General features: G+C 42.7%; 1 protein-coding gene across 1 annotated transcript in view; it reads right to left on the bottom strand.

The window, feature by feature from the left end:
* LOC136871761 (lysosomal alpha-mannosidase) overlaps positions 1-13,702 on the bottom strand; it is a 195,518-nt gene that overhangs the window by 75,814 nt on the left and 106,002 nt on the right. Inside the window, exons 8-9 of the mRNA XM_067145327.2 lie at positions 12,099-12,309; positions 9,144-9,343 (exon numbers count right to left, since the gene is read on the bottom strand). Of these exons, the coding sequence (XP_067001428.2) occupies positions 9,144-9,343; positions 12,099-12,309 (411 nt within the window). The remainder of the gene's footprint in view (positions 1-9,143; positions 9,344-12,098; positions 12,310-13,702) is intronic.

Here is a 13,702-nt window from a genome sequence, read left to right as displayed (position 1 = left end):
AGCCCCCGTCACCCCCTACTCCTCGCCACTGACGTAGACAATGGCGACTGCTGCTCGACTCCGTTTAATATTATCACAGTAAAAGAGAGTTTACGATGCCCAGACATGAGTTAAGCGGCGGAGAAGACGTAAATTAGGATCTGTTTGCCCATAACAATACGGAGGACGGTGCGTGCACGGGGTTTTGAATGAGTATTTATCTCATAGCCCCAATGACCAATCCAGTATAAGAATATGAGGAACTTTAAATCAAGCAACAGCCGTCTCTCACTACAGTTTTATCGTTTCCACGCTGCAACAATCAATGGGATGTAGCCTAACTATATTGAGAGACTGCGGGTAAAATATTTTAAATGAAAAATATACACTGACTGAGCAAATGTCGTGGGATAGCTGAGCACTGATGTGCAGGTGTGTTGTCTGCGCACCACACGCCCCCTGTGCCAGCGGCAGTTGTATGGGAGACCTTGTGAGCAGTGGCTGTACATGTGACAGGTGTAACACATGGAACGTCGTCGTGAGCTGACACCGTTCGAACGGGGTAGGGTGGTCAGTGCCCGACGGATGGGAAGTGCAATTTCGGAAGTGGTGCGGGAATTCGGCTTCACACGATTAACCGTGTCCAGGGTGTATCGTGAATGGTTGAATGCGGGTGTCACCGTCCACAACAGATGAACGACCGGCCGTCCAGCCACCCTCGATGACCGTGACCGGCGACGTCTGAGACGCATTGTCAATAGTGACAGACGGGCAACCGTGCAACAAATCACGGGTCAATTCAACATAGGCCGTGCTAGACACGTCTTCCAGAGGACAATCCGTAGGAACATGGGTTCTATGGGGGTATGGGAGCCGGCGCCACACACGGGTGCCACTGTTAACCCAACGTCATCGGGCACAACGACGCACATTTGTCACCAGTCACCAGGGATGGACACTGGAAAAATGGCGTAATGTGGTACGGTCGGGCGAATTAGGATTTCAACTGCACCATGCCGATGTGAGGCACCGTGTATTGCGCAGACCACATGAAGCGATGGATCCCGCCTGCCTCGAATTTGTGGTCCGGGGCGCTGATGTCTCTGTTATGGTCTGGGGTGCATTTTCCTGGTATGGAATGGGCCCCCTACTTGTTCTGGAAGAGACTTTGAATGGTACGCGGTATGTTGAGCTGCTCGGAGACTATCTCCTCCCATTTTTGGCCTTCCAGCGCCCAGACGGTTCTGCGGTGTTTCAAGATGATAAACGCGCCGCCACATCACTCCCACGTCGCCCGGGAATGGTTCCAGGAACATGCAGCGGAGGTTCAACGACTGCCATGGCCACCCAGGAGCCCCGATATGAACCCTATCGAGCATATCTGGGATGTCCTGGAACGTAGGCTTCATGCCATGGATCCTGCACCCACGAACAGACCAGCATTGGCGGCCGCTCTGCAAACGATTTGGTGTCAGCTGCGTCCAGAGGACTACCAGGGACTTGGCAACTAACTTCCACGGCGTCTCACTGCAGTTCGCAGGGCCAGAGGAGGCCCCACACGCTATTAGGTGACTATCCCATGACATTTGCTAAGTCAGTGTACACTATGCCTATGTATTTGATTTGTTTTATACAGAATGCGCCAAATCTCGATGGCCCAACTTCAGGAATGGATTCTTCATATAGAGAGAAGAAAAATGGTTATGACCACATGAGTCTGGATATGCATAATAACAGAGCCATCCTGCCTTTAATAAACGTTAGTACAATCCGACACGCCAGCCCTGTTATATTCAGTGGCGTGGAAAGGAAGGAGTTAGTAAAATGAGATGGTGTCTGTGTCTTTGTTTCTTTGTTTGTTTGTTTCGGACAGGTTCGAAAACTACTGCACCGAATGAGCTGAAATTTGGTAAAGCTATAACTTGTAAGCTTGAAATCTCGAGTTGTGCAAGGTACACTTTCGACTTTGGTATATTCCGCCGTTTCGAAGTAGTGGGGGATTTTACAAGGGTGTGTTCCAAATAATGACAATTTTTGCCCTATGTCAACTAAAGTAACGGGTAACCGGTTAGTCCAATTGAAGACTGATGTAGAGACAATCTTAAACCTGTGAGGAAAACATGTACTGTTCGTTATTGAAGGGTATCCAGAATTTTAGAGTGCAGGTGTGTCAGAAAGCATTCTTGAATGTTATGAACAACTCAGAAGATAGGGTGCAGCGAATCACCCGTAATTACGTGAATGGGAAAATACCACATGAAAGACGTGTGGTGCATGGATTCAACCTAAGCATGTTCGAAAGTCAGAAGCTTTAAGAAGTTTTATAGGAAAACTGAAATATGTGGAAAGTCATTATTCCAGAGGAAAGTCTCCCTGCAGGCACCTTAGGGGATATTTAGGTATGGCAAAACTTCTCAAAATGTATAACAGAAGCGTTCTCAAAGATCTGAAATCCAAAAGATCATTTTCTCCAAACGTATTCAACATTGAGTAGGATTTGGATCTCCCGTGAGTGACGCGTGCTCTAAATGTATTGAACTTCATATCATAACCTGGATCTGTTGTAAAAAAGACATTGACAGAAGAGATGAGAGTCCACAAATTCAGGTCTAAAGCATTTTATCGTAAGCTTAAGGAAGATAATGACAGTATGCTAATAATATCATTCGATTGCCAGAACAATTTGATCACCTGGAGAGTTAGCCGTGCGGTTAGGGGCGCGCAGCTGTGAGCTTACATCCGGGAGATAGTGGGTTCGAACCCCACTGTCGGCAGCCCTGAAGAGGGTTTTCCGTGGTTTCCCATTTTCAGACCAGGTAATGCTGGGGCTGTGCCTTAATTAAGGCCACGGCCGCTTCCTTCCCATTCCTAGACCTTTCCTATCCCTTCGTCGACATAAGACATATCTGTGTCGGTACGACGTAAAACAAATAGCAAAAAAAGAAAAGAACAATCTGATCAATCCATAGGTTTCTTATCAAATGGCAGCTGTACACGTACAATTTCACCATTTTCAGAGGTTGTTCTGGCTCAAAGCAGGACTAGGAAAGTGTATTCATTTGTACATGGACGAAACACGAGTACCCAAAAAGTTCAATTTTTTAAAAACGAGATTACATCAACACTGTTTCACAGGTTGAACAATACTGACTTGCCTGGCTACAAAAAAATAAGACTGTGTTGCGATGGATGCAGTGGACAAAATAGCAATAGTATTATGGTGACAATGTTCGCTTACTTTCTATTGACCAAGGCTCCTCAAAATGTGGAGAGTATTGAGATCGTATTTCCAGTGACTGGGCACTCATTCTTGCCATCAGACAGAATTTTTGGCAGAATAGAGAAACAATTACGAAAAATACCGAATAAACCCTGAGGAATACATTAAGATCATTGATGAGCATGAGTCTGTCATAAGGTTGGGAGCAGACTATGAAGTTAACAATTGGAAGTAATTCATCAAGCCCACTACAAGAAAGCACTTTTAAATTGTAAAGGTATTGTACCAGGAACCATCGATCATCTATAACATAATTTTATGAAGTCTGATATTTGTAACGGTACGGCCAGGCATTGAGCGTGCAGTCCACATCACCTGTTCCACCTTGCCGATGACGTTATAGCACGTGAACAAGTCGTGGCGATCTAGAACTTGCCAGAACATTTTACAAAATCTAAACCCGTTGGAATTTCAATTTATAAACTACTGTATATCACCTTGTAGCCCAAGGTTCAAACGCAAACCCCTGTAAATTTGATGAAAATCGACCCATGAAATTAGAAAATATTCAATGAAATAGAAATACAATTTACCACGAGGGACAAGAGACCGCCCGGCTAGATGATATAAAAGAGAGCCGTTTTGACAGGGTCACCAGTTCAAGTTCAGCACTCACAGCCGTAGCTTATGCAGGCTGGTGAGAGTGGATTTATACGCGACGTTCGAACCCAGTACTTAACGTGAAGAATCTAGGGACTTGTAAATTCAGTGAGTGCTATGACACTTGATTGAATATCACAGTGACTTGTGATGGTTGTAGTTATTAAATTTATGTTTCTAACCGCAGTTTAATACGTTAGTAGTTAAACAAGTGACAGTATTTGAATAGAAGCTACAAACAACCGTGTGTGAATTAAGAACATTTCTTAGAGAATTACAAACTTCTTAGCCCTCTGAAATGGACTGTTTCGCAACCGTACTTTAGCGTGTACATTTAAAGACTGCGTTGAATTGTGATACATTCGTGACGAGTGTGAGACATTAAGCTGCATACTTTTTCTTTCACTTTCAAACTCTGAATTTTTCAAACAGTTGTATTCACGAATGGACTTTATTGTCGCGTGTTACTTCTTCTAAATATTACTTTGTCTTCAAGAGTAGACTTTATCATTGCGTGCAAACACCTGTAAAATTGCGTGAAATGAGCTCTACGATCAGATTTGATTTCTGCAACAGCATTTGTGAGATACAATTTCGTTAACAAACCCTGTTTCTAGTGACACTACTTTCAAATATGACTTTATCAGTGGAAGAATATTTCGTTCCCAAGTAACGACACTCATATTTATTCACAATAAACTATGCTTTCAATATACTGTAATTTCCGAGTGACATGATCTACGGATAATTGAACTGTGCTATAGATAGACTGTAATATCCGAGTAATATTACTTACGAGTAATTGACGTGTGATTTTAATAAACTGTGATATCCGAGTGACATTAATTACGGATGATAGATTTAGGCGTGTAACGGACTATTATTTCCAGTACAAAGTCTTGAAATATGCTGCCAGTGTTTGAAATAACCCACTCGTGTGCACTTTACCAAACAATGTGCTATGCTAAATAGGACACTCCCAAAGTTAGAGATAGTCAGTTGGACGTTTTCGTTTTCTACAACTATATTTGAATCCGATAAATCCTGACGAGTGCCTATCGCATTCATCTATACCTGTCCACGAGGGAAGAGAAGATTTGGTTCGACGTGGGTCATCGGACCTTGGTTCATCGAGGGAATCAAACGTGGTACCTTGGTGGACATCACGACATCCGACTACAAGGGGGATCAACGTGTGATTCGCTAAACTACATGTTCTCCAGTCCAGTCCACTGTTCCAGTAATACAGGTGATATAAGTGCATTAAAATTTTTGTGGTTCCACCAAACTAACTTTCCATTTGTGGAACGGTAAAATCAGTGATTTTAGAATGGGTAGCTCTACGAACATTTTAAACTTTAACTGGAAATCGTTCTGGTCTAACGTAATTGTTTAAAGGGCAAGATTGAATTTTACAAGACAAACTTTACTTTCTATTTCACAATTTTTGCAAATTTCAGTATTAAATATTTTGATAAACTGTAAGCAAAGTTTTGTGTCTCAAGTGCTACAAAACTCTAAATAGAATTCATATTACAAGTGATAGAATATTTAATTTAATTATTTCATAAACTTATTTTCAAGAAAGACTTTATCAGAAGAATTCGTTACCGCTACCTTAAGACATAATTTATTGTCATTTAAGAGAAATTCTAAGGACTTGGAGAAAACTTCGTTTTTTTTGACAAGCCTATTTTCGGGACAAACATTTCAACGAAAGCTAGCCATTTTATTTTGTAAATCTATTATCAAGATAAATGATAGGGAATCAACAGTTCATGTTCAATGAAGGGAATAAATGTTGTTTTAAAAAAACATATACTATCATTTCACATAGCTCCCTCTGTACCGCTCCAGAAGAACCATACACCCCTTTGCCAACTCTCGTGCCTTATTTTCCTGGTACAGTATTAAGTGATTAATTATACTCAAAGTTAGTTTTGGAAAAACATTATTATTCAAAGTTATTCAAAGTTCAATAGTTCAGTAGTATAAAGAGGGTTTTTCTCACTCGTTCTGCTTAGGGAACCAACATTCTAGTGAGCGGAGAACCATATTATTTTACAGATATTGGAATGCGTAGTCAAGAAAGTTAAAGGCCTGAGCGTTACTCCAGAACCAAGAGGAGTGAGCGTGAATCCTGTAAAGTTTATGGATATCAACAGACTACTGACAGCACATTTTGGTCAATCTCGGAGAACAACAGTTCAAGGCGTAAATGTGTAGCTGTAACGTTCATACGATCAAGAAGTTGTTTTAGAGGGGCATATTGTAATGGATAGATTAGCTCCGACCAAACCAACTCTTTCATAATCTTGATTTTTATCTGGTTTGAGAAGTTTCATTTTTACCAGATTTTTGAACTCAGAAGTTACTGTGCTTATTAGTTTATGTCTGTCGTTGTGAAGTCAATTCCAAAATACTTGATTCGTTCATTGTTTGTTTGTATCGATGGGGTTATAGATCCTTCGAGTTTAGTGAAGTTTCCTTCAGTTAATTTCTTCTTTCTTCAGGATTATAGATTTGCTTTTAAGAGGATGGATATCTGTATGGATTTCTGTAAAGCTGCCGTCGGCTAAATTTAACAACGTAGTAGCATCACTTTCGGTTTTACTGAATATGACTAGGTCATCTGCGAGAGCAAATGAGGACAACGGCGGTAGATCATCAGATAAAACGTAACGATAACTTTGGTCAGTGAAATTTTGTATTACGATAATAAAACCGAACTTGTAATAAAATAAAGCCGATCTCTCCTGGACGTCTACGGCCGAGTTTTTATGAATTTAGGCGGGTAAACACCAAATGTGTCACCAGAGACTTTTTATACGCCGACATTGTAACGTACGACATGGAGCGTCGAATGTACTTTTCCTCGCCCTTCAGAAATCCGATTACTCCTGCCGGGTTTGAACCCGCCATCAATCACAACCACAATCAATGACTACTGATCTGCATTTAGGGCAGTCGCCCAGGTGGCAGATTCCTTATCTGTTGTTTTCCTAGCCTTTTCTTAAATGATCGCAAAGAAATTGGAAAATTATTGAACATTTCCCTTGGTAAGTTATTCCAATCCCTAACTCCCCTTCCCATAAACGAATATTTGCCCCAATTTGTCCTCTTGTATTCCAACTTTATCTTCATATTGTGATCTTTCCTACTTTTAAAGACACCACTCAAACTTATGTCTACTGATGTCCTCCCACGCCATCTCTCCAGTGACAGCTCGGAACATACCACTTAATCGAGCAGAACATTTTTGTAACGCTACCCTTTTGTCGGAAATCACCCAGAACAAATCGAGCTGCTTTTCTTTGGATTTTTTCCAGTTCTTGAATCAAGTAATCCTGGTGAGGGTCCCATACACTGGAACCATACTCTAGTTGGGGTCTCACCAGAGACTTATATGCCTTCTCCTTTACATCCTTACTGCAACCCCTAAATACCCTCATAACCATGTGCAGAGATCTGTACCCTTTATTAACAATCATATTTATGTGATTACCCCAATGAAGGCCTTTTCTTATATTAACACCTAGGTACTTACAATGATCCCCAAAAGGAACTTTCACCATATCAACACAGTAATCAAAACTGAAAGGACTTTTGCTATTTGTGAAACTCACAACCTGACTTTTACCCCGTTTACCATCATACCATTGCCCACCGTCCATCTCACAACACCATCGAGGTCACCCTGCAGCCGCTCACAATCTTGTAACTTATTTATTACTCTGTACATCTTGGGATCCGGAGGCCGACACTCTAACTCTGCTCCACAGAGGGAGTTGCAGGCTGTGATATGAAGTATTGACTGAGAGACATATAAAAATATCATAAAAATCTTCCGGGCTATTGTGCCGTGGTCCACTCCTCTCATTTCGTCCAGACGTTTCGAATACTGCTGCGGTAGTCATCTTCTGTGGCATCGTGTAGATACGCTATCCTCTATCCCGCAACTGAGTCGCCAGCAACAGAAGATGACTACCGCAGCAGTAGTCGAAACGTCTGGACGAAATGAGAGGAGTGGACCACGGCATACTAGCCCGGAAGATTTTTATTATTTTGACACCGGCCGTGAAAGCCTTCATACTTTAAAGACATATGAAAGGCTCATTTATCAAAGAGGCCTCATCTCATCACACTCTATAAAACTGATTATTTCATTCGTGACAGTTTCACAGGCCCTGAGTCAGTTTCCACCTTCCGATGCACTGAATACTACACATGTCGGCTCCAAATTCCATACAGTTGTCTCTCGAAAACGATTCGTTATATGCAAATAAATTAATCGTTGTCAATTTGAGTTTCATTTATTGAAAGACGTATTTATGAACATTTGATTTTCCAAATGGGAAACTTGAGACTACTTTTTCTTGTTTCTATATATGAGGTATCGATTCCTCAATTTTTCCGATGATTTTTGATACATGCCGTGTATTATCATTACTTATTTGCAGTTATTGCCAGCCCCGTGGTGTAGGTGTAGCGTGCCTACCTCCTACCCGGAGGCCCCGGGTCCGATTCCCGGCCAGTACAGGGATTTTTACCTGGACCTGAGGGCTGGTTCGAGGTCCACTCAGCCTACGTCATTAGAGTTGAGGAGCTATCTGACGGTGAGATAGCGACCCCGGTCTAGAAAGCCGAGAATAACGGCCGAGAGGATTCGTCGTGCTGACCACACGACACCTCGTAATCTGCAGGCCTTCGGGCTGAGCAGCGGTTGCTTGGCAGGCCAAGGCCCTTCAGGGGCTGTAGTGCCATGGGGTTTGGTTTGGTTTGGTTTGGTTTGGTTTGGTTTGGTTTGGTTTATTTGCAGTTATTCGCTATATTACCGTGGCTATGTCCGACTCGTTGGCTGAATCTTCAGCATACTGGCCTTCGGCTGAGAGGGTCCTGGGTTCGGTTCCCGGTCGGGTCGGGGATTTTAACCTTCATTGGTTCATTTCAATGGCCCTGAGGCTGGGTGTTTGTGCTGTTCCCAACATCCCTGCAACTCACACACCACACAATAACACAATAACACAATAACACGCAGTTACCTACACATGGCAGATGCCGCCCACCCTCATCGGAGGGTCTGCCTTACAAGGGCTGCACTCGGCTAGAAATAGCCACACGAAATTAATTATGCCGTGGGTATGGTAGGTTATGACGTAATGCTCCTCCTGATCAGTGAAAGAGTAAAGTTGTCAATAGACGGCAGTACAATCGTACTTCTAATTAGACAATCAATCCTGAAATACTGTAGTTGAGTGGGGAAGGGAATTAAGAGTAGACTTACTTGACAGCTGTGTTGACCACTTCTTGACACGCTGCGAATCCTTGCGATAAGATTCGGCCGTAATCTGAGAACACGTGTTGCTTCTCCGTCCCAGTTATGGCATCGTGGTGCTGCATGATGCCCATAGCCTCTCGTAGAATATCGATCTTCTGATTGTCACCACCAGTGAGTTGAGCTTGGGAAGCCAGCTGTTTGCAGACCTGCACAAGACAGAAGAGTTGGGTTGATTCTAACACACTGTGCTCTGCACTGTGCATCCTCCTGGTACTAAAGGAACAGTTACAACTGGTCTTTGCAGTATGCTCTACAGACACAAAATGGTGAGGTTCCGATGTTAAGGTGGTAATATCATCTATATAAATAAAGTCGTAACGAGCATGTGCCTGTACATTTAATATTTTGGCGAAATTTTCGTACAGTTATCCGTTTTAGGTGTAATAATGACCATCTGCTTTAGTGTCTGTCGGTTTGTCAGTTTGCCTGTCCGTCTGAGTTCTTATAACTGCCAAACTGCTGGATATATTTCTACCAAACTTCATATGTAGAATCCATCTGCCCTTGGGTAGGTTTTAAGGTCAATATTATTCCTAAATCCCTGAATGGCCTGGGGGTTTATAGCAAGATCGAAGCAGTGATTTTACCCTCCCACACGATATACCTGACAAACCTTAATGGAAATCTACCAGCCGTAACGGAAATCAATTTATAAAACATTTTCTCAGGTTCGCCTTTTCGACAGGAGTATTAATAAGGGAGATATTATAAACGGGCCGTTTTTCAGTCTATGTCCCAGTGGACTTAGCCTAAAAGCGGATGCGTGTAAAGCATATTTCTTAAAACTGGAAAAATACTGGAAATATTTCGACTAAATTTTATATTTAGCATCCACCCGTCCAAAGGAAGATTTTAAGGTCCATATTCCAGGAATGGACTGGAGGTTTATAGAAAACCGAAACCATGATTTTACTTTCCCACTAAATATAAAAGACCAAACTTCATGGAAATTACCAGCTGAATGGAAATCAATCTCTAAAGCTTGTGACTTTAACATGACTTAAAGGGATTAACTAAAGAGCCTTTTTACTCTTTTCAATAGAACAGATAATAAGTTATCGTCAACTATTGGTTTCATGAGTGTCCAGCCACAGAGCCACTCCAGGTTTCAGATAAACAACAATATGTAACCGAGAAGTAGGGAGAATTTCTCACAACTTCGAATCAGGAACTGTACCGTTCAATAAACCCTGTGATCTTCCTCGTTCTGTCTCCACTTTGTTCAGCTTTATCGTGCTTCACGGTACTGCCACGCGCTTTCATAGAAAAATATCAGTTTGACAGTCCGGCTCCATGGCTACATGGTTAGCGTGCTGGCCTTTGGTCACAGGGGTCCCGGGTTCGATTCCCGGCAGGGTCGGGAATTTTAACCTTAATTGGTTAATTTCGCTGGCACGGGGGCTGGGTGTATGTGTCGTCTTCATCACCATTTCATAATCATCACGACGCGCAGGTCGCCTACGGGAGTCAAATCAAAAGACCTGCATCTGGCGAGCCGAACTTGCCCTCAGACACTCCCGGCACTAAAAGCCATACGCCATTTCATTTCATCAGTTTGACAAGTCTTGTTAAACGTTTGAATACAGGTAAGTAACTTAGCATAAATACACGAAAAATTGGTGTGATCCATTACCAATTCCCGTGCGAGTTATGAAATAATTACAATTACTCTGAGTACCTTGAGGTACGACACGATCACAGTCGATGGTATCCGGCATGCAGAGGTGTCCGATTTCATGTACGGTATATTGCATTGCATGGGATTTTGTTGGTATGGAAACAGTAGTTCATGTTGGTAATGGAATATTTCAGCGTTCCTACCCTGTTGCTTAGTTCTATCAATTTCCTTGTGTTGATTAGCAGTCTACCCTTACCCTTTGTTCGCTGAGTTTAACGAGGTAAGATAACAAAACAATCAAGTTAAAAGACTCTGATAAGCCAGATATTTTAACCAATGTTCAGAATGAATCGTACACCTACGTTTAATGGTTTGCTAGAAAATTAAAATGATAAATGAAATCCTCAGCCTGTTTCCAGTCACTCGATCGGGTCAGGAATTGAATGAATGAAGCCCCCATCTAGCGGCGAGGATAGGAATAGTGCCAGCTGCCGAAACCTGTCACACTCATCTAGGGGCAATGATTAATGACTCTTCTTGTTCTTTTTCTACTGCGTTTCCCATACCTGAAAGGTCGCGGGTGTGAACTGTGTAGAACATGTGGATTTGACCCTGTTTTACGGCCACATGCCCTTCCTGACGCCAACCCTATATGCAGGGATGTAATCAATATTGCGTGTTTCTGTGGTGGTTGATAGTGTAGTGTGATGTCTGAATATGGAGAGGAAAGTGTTCAAACACAAACATCCAGTCCTCGGGCCAGAAGAATTAATCAGAGGTGATTAAAATCCCCGACCCGGCTGGGAATCGAACCCGGGACCCTCTGAACCGAAGGCCTGAACGCTGACCATTCAGCCAATGAGTCGGACGCAATAATGAAATGAAATTATATTGGACAGTGTCACTGGAATGATGTCAGGGAAAACCAGAGCACTTGGAGGAAAACCTGCCATGCCTCCGCTTTGTCCAGCAAAAATCTAACATGGAACGACCGGGATTTGAACCACCGAACTCAGCGTTGAGAGGCTGGCGCGCTGCCGCCTGAGCCACCGTGGCTTAAAAGCGAAGCGTGAGTTGAAAGCGAATATTTCAATCGCTTCCATATTTTGCATAATCCTTTGCCTACCTTTCATTGGGATAAAAGTGTTTAAATATGACTCCATACAGGGTGTTCACAAACATGTGCGAAGTAATCAGGGGGTGGACATACCCCAGAATAACACGAGTCCCTACGAACAAATGTCCTCTGGTCGTTCTTTGCGAGTTACAGATTTCGAACTCACCTGTAAGAAGTTGTTCCCTCGCCGCTCGAAGTACTTGCTGGTAGGGCGGGAGGTGAAGTAGCCAGTCCAGTATGCATGAGGATCGCTGGCGTACGGGAAGAAATCGTCTTGCTTCGTACTCCAAGATAAGCCGGCGTCATTGACAGCCTTGAGGTAGCAGCCTGGGGTCGAGTAGAAGATGTTGACAGAGCTGTTCTTCGCGTTAGCGTACCTGAAACAAGCCATATATCAACAGTGTTGGCATGATAATGTTCAGTCGAGCGCCGATTAGCGGAACGTCAATAATCCAAAACGTCAGAATATACGAAGATGTGTCCCATTTGCGATCACAGCAAAATGTGTCCTCTTTGCGATCACTCCAGTTACAGAAGGAGTAAGGAATGTGAAGAAAGACAAGTTCGTGTCCCATTTGCAATAACTGTAAAATTATCAGTAGCCGATCAGGATTTTTCAACGCCCATGCAGCAGGGGAACTGCTAATTAGGGCGTACTCCAAATAAGCGCGTGATAAGACGTGTAGGCTCAATGATTCGCCCAACCCGTCTCCTCAACCTTGAACTTTTTTGAGGCAATTTTAGTCTATAGTTTTCACCATAATGATTCAGTTGTAGGCATCCATCATTGAGGTAACTTTTGTTGCTATATGCGTGATTACGTACGACATAGTGGTCACTGAGACGAATAGAGGCAAGCCTACTTTATATAATGGATATTCTTACATGAATTTACGGGAAAGTCAAAGATGTTTGGTGACATGGGTATGTTTAAAACAGAAAAAATCCCTGTGTAAAAGAAGGCTAGTGTGTCAAAACGGTACCGTAGTGAGAATGATCGATCATCATTGCGTTCCTGACGAGGCGAACTTGGGCGCAAAGAAAGCTATATTTCGAGCGAAGAAGGGATCCCGTGAGGACAACAGTGCGGCAGTTCCTCAGGTATTTTGACGAAGATATTCACCCTTTCCTAAACAGGGGTTACGAATTTCTTACAATGTTGCCACAGTTCTACATTTTAATGAGTACGTTGCACCGAAACAGAAGCCATACTCAAGGGGTACAAAATGAGCCAAGGGGTTCCGAGGAGGTTGTTCTTCGTGAGTAAATGTCTGACAGGTAGAATTTTCTCCTGTCCGATGATGATGCAAAAGAGCGGTTGTTGGTGTTCGGTGGAGGCCAAGGAAAGGAGATTTTGAGAAGAGAAAAGTATTTTGTTTACGGACGGAACATTCAAAAATTGAAGTAGTCAGATTAATTAAAACTATTCCGTACATGTCTACCTTGGAAGCACAGAAGATGAAACAAACGTTGCACCAGTCGTCTTTGCTCTTCTTCCTGACATAAATAAACTTATTTACGAATGTCACGATTGTTTCTACGAGAATTACGTTATTGACAGCCTGAGGTGGTATATAGGCCTACTGATTTTGAAATGTCGACTATCTCAGCCTTAAAGGAGGCATTTTCCTCAGTTAATGACCGCGGGTGTGGGTTTTTCATTTCTTTTTCACTTTACGCAGTGTCTCTGGAGAAGGGTTCAGCATATTGATATGACTACACTATACAAGAAAAATGAAGACGTCGGACTGTGTACGAATGTGTGCTGCC

This window comes from Anabrus simplex, chromosome 4 (genome assembly GCF_040414725.1).
Source record: "Anabrus simplex isolate iqAnaSimp1 chromosome 4, ASM4041472v1, whole genome shotgun sequence".
Lineage (NCBI taxonomy): Eukaryota > Metazoa > Arthropoda > Insecta > Orthoptera > Tettigoniidae > Anabrus > Anabrus simplex.
The sequence above is the reverse complement of the archived record's forward strand: the minus strand, read 5'-3'. Positions and strand labels throughout refer to the sequence as shown.